We start from the raw sequence: 7,816 nt of genomic DNA, 5'->3' as shown, positions 1-7,816 counted from the left end.
TACTAACAGCTTACAACACTACATACATTACTTTGCGACAGATCTCCCTGGCATATTACATAATTTGACAGCTTCAGAGTTCAAGTTAAGGTGAGAAGAAGCCGCTAGAGAAAATAGGATAGTGTTTGACCTTTAAACAGCTCCACTTTAAGAATGCTGCTGAAGAGAAACACATTTAGTTGATGATATTGGTGTCACTTAGTGGACATGTGAATTGCACCATTATCTACATGAACGCTCAGGAGTTTGGCATCATGTTACCAAAGTACCACCAGATACTGTAGTCTGACAGGCTTTACACGTGAGTAGGAATGCAGCCTCATAGCAGTCAAGATCATGCAGTGTCCACAGACAAAATAAAAGACACAACTAGTCTTAAACATTTTATTACAACATTTCCTAGGCCCCCCCCCTCAGTCGGCCATGACCAAACATGGACATGTAAATAGACACCTCTCTCCTGACCGGAGGGGATCATGTGGTCTATGGGAAGGGACAAGCCATAGAACATAATTACAAAGACTCAGCTTTAGTACAAAGGCAAGTGAATCTGATTGACGTTGCTAGTTGACACTGTATACATAAAAGCTTGTAAACTTTCAAGTAAAAAGCATGGGTTGTTCCATCCAGAATGGTGTTGTCAAGCGCAGTCCCTTAACAGTGGTGGAGGCCAGTACAAAAAAAAAAAAATAAACACCATCTCAGTGGAACGAACACCTTTCGCTGTATAGTATGCTAGTCAATCTGTCCCTTTTCTTTGAGACATTCAACCAAAAACAGAAACAGGTAAAGACAGTCACAAATACTTGAATAAAAAAGGGTAAGGGAAGGGGGTTCTAAGTGCCGAGTTGAGGATGATGGTGCACGTTTCATCTGAATGGAGTTGGCCTCAAATATGGACATGGGTCTGACCATGTCAGAGTTTATTGCTTGGCGTTGATGATGTCAACGAACTCTGGCTTAAGTGCAGCGCCGCCAACCAGGAAACCGTCCACATCCTTCATGCCTCCCAGCTCCTTGCAGGTGCCACCTGTCACGGAACCTGAGAAGAGAGAGAACAGACAGATATGAGTGAGGAATGGATTTATGAGAGAGAGGGACAGAGTGGTGTGGAGAAAAGAGTCCACTGTACGCACCTACCACTGCATGTCCCAGCTATGCAATGATAAAACTTATTAATCCCCACTTTGGTGGTCGTGGCATTAACAGCTTAAGTGTGTTTAAACGTGAAGCAGATGAGCGGTCTTACCTCCATAGATAATCCTGACAGAGTTGGCTACTGCCTCAGACACATTAGCCTTTACCCACTGCCTCAGTTTGTCATGAACGTCCTGGGCCTGAGACAAAGAAAATAAATAAAAGATTCAAATAAAAACGTGAATATGGGTTCCAAAGTCCAGTATGTTCCGACGTCAGTCTTCAATCTAGTGATGAATCTCAAATGGACAACACATTCTGCTCTAGTCTAGACTGAATATATACACAGTGTAAAGAGATTCAGGCTTTTAGTCACGTCCCCATCGGTCCCAGGTTCTGAAACGTACCTGGGCGGGGGATGCGGTCTTGCCGGTGCCGATGGCCCACACGGGCTCATAGGCCAGAACAACCTTGGACCAGTCCTTAATGTTGTCTGCAAACAGAATTGACATGAACAGTACTGCATTCACATTTATAAAAAGGGAGAACTCAAAATGGATAAAGTGCCATCATGGACACACTAGATATAACCAAGTAACACACTGTACATACAGTAAATGCAAATTCATTGCTTGCTTTCCAGATACAAAAGGCCTATGCAGTTTATACGATTGTTATACATTACTGACATGGTTCTTGACATGTTTAAATGTAACAGTATAGACTTCACGTCCGTCCCCTGGCCCCGACCTGGGCGCGAACCAGGGACGCTCCTGCACACGTTAACAGTCACCCTCGAAGCATCGTTACCCATCGCTCCACAAAAGCCACGGCCCTTGCAGAGCAAGGGGAACCACTACTTCAAGGTCTCAGAGAAAGTGACGTCACCGATTGAAAAGCCACTAGCCAGCCGTTTCACAGCAGCTACATAAAGGTCAGGGGCCATTTTCAAAGATATAAAATGCAAACTGATCCTAGAACAGCACTGATAATGTGTACGCCTGAGCAGAATCTGTGGTCCTGTGTAACACTCATGATGAATCAGTGATTTCAGTAACGATACCTGCGAAGTGCTTGGTCTGTGCGTTGATGACCTTCTCTGTGATGCCAGCCTCCCTCTCGTCCAGCTTCTCACCAATGCAGGCAATGACACCCAGGCCATTCTCCAGGGCGTGGGCGCACTTCTGACCAATAAGCTGTCAGGACAGTTAACAATATTACAACAACCTGTCTGATTGGCTAACATTTCTTCTACTTGATCAACACCTTGAGTGTTGATCAAAAAATAAATAAAAAGGAGATTCAAATGATTTGTCACTGCTCCTCAAATTCTGTCATTTTAAAAAGGTGAATTCACTGTTGAAAGACACAATCCAATACTGTGTCATGGCCCTGTTCTTGTTATAGTCTTTGGAGGTGGCAGACGACTTCTCCCAAGACGACACATTCATAAACAAGAGCACTCCATCAAATAAGCCATTTACCGCATCTGTCTCTCCAAAGACCCAGCGCCTCTCAGAGTGGCCAAGGATCACCCAGTGCACGCCAACGTCCTTGATCATCGCAGGGCTGAGGAGAGAAAGAGAGGGGGCATAAAAGAAGAGCGAGAGAAGGGGAAAAGTAGTGTGTGAAAGGAGATTTACTTTGTTAAGTCGGTCAGCCTACAATGTTTGGTTCAGTAAAGCACGAGAGTCCTGAAGACACTGGCATGTGCAGTTACAGGTCATGTCCATTACCTGATCTCCCCGGTGAAGGCACCACCCTTGACCTTGTAGCAGTTCTGAGCGGCCACTCCGATCTTAGGGTCCAGCTTGGACCTGGCGAACTCAAGGTAGATTGATGGGGCGCCGCAGACCACCTCTGCAAGCACAGAGAGAGAACCAACACGGTCATGCACTGACCACTATTCTCAGGGTTTAAATAGCAGACAGACTTACACTTGACCAGTTTGTATTCTTAGAGGGGAATTCTAAATTCCACTTCAGTTAAAATTCTCACCTCAGTCGTCATGCATTGATGTCAACGTGTGAGACGAAGTGAAATGTCTAAGTGGAAGGATTTGCCCCTTGATGTTTACATGGATGCCCATGTTACAATAATCTTTTCAGAAAAACTTAAGTAGGATGGGTACACAGTGACTGGTGATATCGAGTGTCAGTGGTGACAACTCCATGTAGTGCCCCACACCTATTCACTTCAGTATATAAAGCAACAAGGCCTACCGATCAAAATTATTAGGCCTATTTGAGCCACAGTGTTGGGTTGGTTATACAGTCCAATATTTGAGTCTGCAGCAGTAGTACACACTGTACAACTGGGATATCCCTAGTGTTGTGGTGTACAGTAGGCATACACTGACATTAGCAACGTAACTGTATCTTGGGGTTAAGTGAGTCTATATTAAACCTCCACAGTCACTATTCCCTCTGCAAAGGTCATTTATCCCTGCAAACAGTCAGTCCCCCGCTGCAAAAAGGTCCTAGTTCAACTGCCAAAAGGTCACTAGAACTCAACTCACAAAAGTCACATTCTGCTGGGGTCGAACAGGACCTTATAAGTTCAAAGGTCAACCACAGGATAAAAAAATTAAAATACTCAGGTTCATAAAACGGCCCAGGGAAGTAGTGACTGAATATTGACTTTACATTTCTAGAAAGAGACACATGGGAAAAGCCTACGCGAGTTTGTCATCTGCTGGCACATGCAGCGTCCTGTTGCATGCGTCAGTCAGTGTACTGTGCAGACGAGTTGTAAGGGGTGGCCCTTTCTGTGGGGTGAAGTCCGTGGCTGTACGCTACTATACGGACATAATGTGTCCTTATATTTGATGCTCCAATAAACACCCATGTGCGTATCCTGCAAAAAAAGGACACAAAATGTGACTAGGTACCTTTAGCCTGTTCTTGAACCGGTGTTCAAATGCAAACAGGGCATATTGCATTTACGCGTCTGTGGCAATTTGAAAATCGACGATAGATGTTGCTTCCGCCATTCTCTTCATGGCGGAAAACTCAATCATTTTATTGGTTAATAAAACGAGTAGGTTGGGCATAAATTTAGTGTCTGACGGTAGGATGTATTTCTACATTAAGGTATCGTGATGGTGCAGTGAACCACAGTTGGTCCTCCTGGTAGTTATATGAACAGGGATCGCGATCGGATGGATCATTATAATACATCAAAGAACAGACATTTCGCCCCTCGCTTGCGCCAGACAGTAGTGGTTACGTGCTGTTCGGAACGTACGCCTACTGACAAAAACCCACTTCACAAGTCATGTTCTTCTATCCTAGTTCGATTTAAAATACTGGTTGAAATCCCCTGACAATGGCTTTCACTGGTTGAAAAGGAGTTTAGTGGGCTTCAGTACCAAAATAGGCATATGGATTCTGCATTGGTGATTTCTGTTCCACAAATTGTCGCTATCGCACCACAATTAGACCACAATTGGGGTCAGGGTATCCTATAATTTAAAACTCTTGTGAAAGTGGCAATAAAAAAGGGACCTACCGGAGTATAGCTGGGTTTGCCACCCATTGATTCGTGCACTGATAACAGAAAAATTACCTTCCTTATTCTTTGTTGTTTCACAATACAAGTGTGCCGTGCGATTGTCATCGCAACTGAATAGGCTACACCAGGCAACCCAATACGACAAGTTACACAATTTCAAAGATCAACTGTCTACTACACGAGTCAGACATTAAAGCACAGAAAGCACGCACCGGTGTTGGGGTCGAGCTTCGCAGAGTTCAGGGTTTTGATGAGTTCGCCCAGGCTTGCCTTGTCGCCATTCATCTTCCAGTTACCACCGACGAAGAATTTTCTGGACATATTTGCAGTTTGGGGTCGTTCCTCGGCCTTAAAACAGATGTATCTACTTCGGGGAGAAGCGCAACTACTCGTGAGCAACTCACTCTATTTATTATCACGAGCCACGTAACCCCACCTCTCAGTTCGTTCTATTGGTTTACAGAGACACGCCCAGAAAAGCGTTTCTTTATGTACAATGGTAACCTTTTATTTCAGTAGAATAAAGAGTCGAGGCTCCAATTTCACACAAAAAAATAATGTTCTACAAATTAGGCTATCTTTGTTTTAAGCGTGAAAATGATATTTATGTTTCAGTATATGGGGATGAAATACATTGAAAACATGTCGAACATCCTCACAGAGAATCTCACAGTTCTCACAGAGAACCTCAATCTCAAATAAATGGCCATTCCCACAAACGGCGAGCGGGGCCTGCTAAATCGAATGAACCCATTCTCACGCAGGAAAGCTGAGAGAATTCAGCGGGTTGATTGGCTAGCATTCAATCTTGTAATTTGCATACCCAGCATGCTTTTCGCATTTTCTTCGGCCATCTGTCTTTAAAATTGCTTTTTTTAACAACAAAACAAACCATCTTATGTAACATTACAACATGTTTGTCTTTTAATAATTTAATAATTATTAAAAATATTTTTTTGGACGCATGATTAGAGCTAACTCTGGCACAAACACTGACGGTTAAACCTACAAGAACGCTTGTGACCTTCAAATGGTTATGGAAAATTTGCTCTTTTAGTATTTGTCAAGTAGGCATCTTCAATTGAAGAAGCCCCCGATCTCTGTTGAAAATAGACGATACATTTGACCCTTCTGTTACAGATTGAAGGAGAGTGTATATTTACGCAGTAAGGCATAAGGGGGTGACCATGTACAACAAACCCCCGAAGTGCCTTATTGTTATTCGAAACGGGTTACCAGCGTAATTAGAGTAGTGCATATACATGTTTTGTCATACTCCTGGTATACGTCTGTCAGCCAATCAACATTCAGGGCTCGAACCACCAGGTTTATAATTGGGAATCACTCACTCACTGTATGTTTTAAAATCCTGAATGGTGCAGGGGTCTAAGGGACTGCATTGCAGTGCTCGAGGCGTCACTAAAGAACCGGTTTCGATCCCGGGCTGTATCACAACCGGCCGTGATCAGGAGTCCCATAGGGCAGCACAGAATTGGCCCTGCTACGGGAAGGGTTTGGCTGGGTAGGCCGTCAATTGAAATAATAATTTGTTCTTAACTGACTTGCTTAGTTCAATAAAGATTAAATAAATAAAACATTAAATCATGTGGTAGTAATCCTGATGTAGATTTGAACACTCAGTGATGTCAACCCAGCCCATGAGCTATTAGTTACCCAAAAGATCAGAACACCTTGAGGAGGTTTCTATTATTGTGTTAAGTTTGCCCTCTTTCTTCGGAGTTCGCATCCTTACGCTTTACTCTAGTAAATTCCTCACACCGGCACATTTGGGATGTGCTCTCGATGGCCACAACTGGAGGCCATCCCACTTCTGACACCACTGATTTGTAGTCCAGACTGGTGCTTGAACCAACTGTCAACCCAACACCTGCCCTCTTGATACAATAGGCCTATTTTCATTTTTGTACAAAAACTGGAACTGAAAACTGATGCTGACTAAACAAGTAGATCGTCTCTATCCTCCTCTTCATTTGTTTGTACATGTGAATAAATCCCACTGTAGGCAATATGCACCCCACCATGTTGCTTTCATCTGTCCTGTCATTTCAGATCATCAGTGCAGAAGAGTGCAGAAGATGAGCGGTGAAGTCAGGTAGAGAAGCCGATACAGGCTATTAAACTGTGTCACCTTGTACATGATCTGATCAATCTTGAACAGTTTACCTTCCCCAAATTCTAGGCCCATTTTGTGATATTTACAGCCATTTCTGATCCTTAAATTAATAATATTGTAGTGTTTCTAGGGGCAGAGCGAGATTTCGAGGCACAAACAGGTTTCCAAAGGCTCCGGTTTGGGGAGCGGTAATCGTTTTTTTAGAAAGGTCACGTTTGTTACCTACCTCAACTGAACAGGAAGCAAGTCCTTGTGCTTCGCCATCTTTCAGGGCCCAAGCACACCCGTCCGTGCTTTCGGCGGCCGTTACAGGTCATCCCTATCCCACTTCTGACACAACTGTGGTGTTAATCTATAATTATAATGCCCACAAATTCTTGAAGAATAGCACTTATAAATGCCTCACTGTAAAGCTTCAAAATCAGGTTAAAACTGTCATGTTGTTGACCTCATGTCATGTCATGTCATGCCATACCATACATTGCAACATCTATGAATTTAAGTGACCAGCCCCATCCTTCAGTTTAGGCCTATATAGAAAATCGAGTGGCTGAATAACGTTTTTGTTGTTTTTCGAATTAAAGAGTGGGCCTTTAACCATTGGGGGAACACGAAACTGGTGGTGCATGCACTTGCCTGGGCAAACATGTAATTCCTCACTCACGCCACACGAGGGGGATTTTACACCACTGTAGAGCAGCACTGACAACAGAATACAATATGATATTAGGCAGTGGATGGAGGCAAATATTGTCTACTGTATTGATGGTGTGTATATACAGCCTAATGTATTTTTGCCCACAAAAAAAGTTTGATGATTTTCTTAACAATTCAAGATCAAAATGCACTATATCACAACAGCAGTAGGCTGCATATTATTGTACTTGAGTGAGAGAGGTTGGAGTAGATTGAACAGATGTTGCGAAATTTGGGGGCAAAAGAGATTGAAGGTCGATGTGGTGACAAAGGGGAAGAATGAACATTAAAGAAAGAAAGAGGAGGGGAAAGGGGTGGGGGGGAGCGCTGAATCGA

At 43.4% G+C, this 7,816-nt stretch overlaps 1 protein-coding gene and 1 non-coding gene across 2 annotated transcripts; one reads left to right on the top strand and one right to left on the bottom strand.

The window, feature by feature from the left end:
* Window positions 1-370: 370 nt before the first annotated feature.
* LOC135520061 (triosephosphate isomerase B-like) lies at window positions 371-5,048 on the bottom strand. Its single transcript, XM_064945379.1, has 7 exons — window positions 4,863-5,048; window positions 2,874-2,997; window positions 2,622-2,706; window positions 2,201-2,333; window positions 1,545-1,630; window positions 1,250-1,337; window positions 371-1,042 (listed from the first exon to the last, which is right to left on the bottom strand). The coding sequence occupies exons 1-7, from the start codon at window positions 4,969-4,971 to the stop codon at window positions 924-926; spliced, it is 744 nt and encodes a 247-aa protein (XP_064801451.1). The 5' UTR covers window positions 4,972-5,048; the 3' UTR covers window positions 371-923.
* A 641-nt stretch (window positions 5,049-5,689) lies between these two features.
* LOC135521429 (U7 small nuclear RNA) lies at window positions 5,690-5,745 on the top strand. The gene has a single exon (XR_010452565.1). It is a non-coding gene; the product is annotated as a U7 small nuclear RNA (small nuclear RNA).
* Window positions 5,746-7,816: the final 2,071 nt, after the last annotated feature.

This window comes from Oncorhynchus masou, chromosome 29, assembly GCF_036934945.1.
Source record: "Oncorhynchus masou masou isolate Uvic2021 chromosome 29, UVic_Omas_1.1, whole genome shotgun sequence".
NCBI lineage: Eukaryota > Metazoa > Chordata > Actinopteri > Salmoniformes > Salmonidae > Oncorhynchus > Oncorhynchus masou.
The sequence above is the reverse complement of the archived record's forward strand: the minus strand, read 5'-3'. Positions and strand labels throughout refer to the sequence as shown.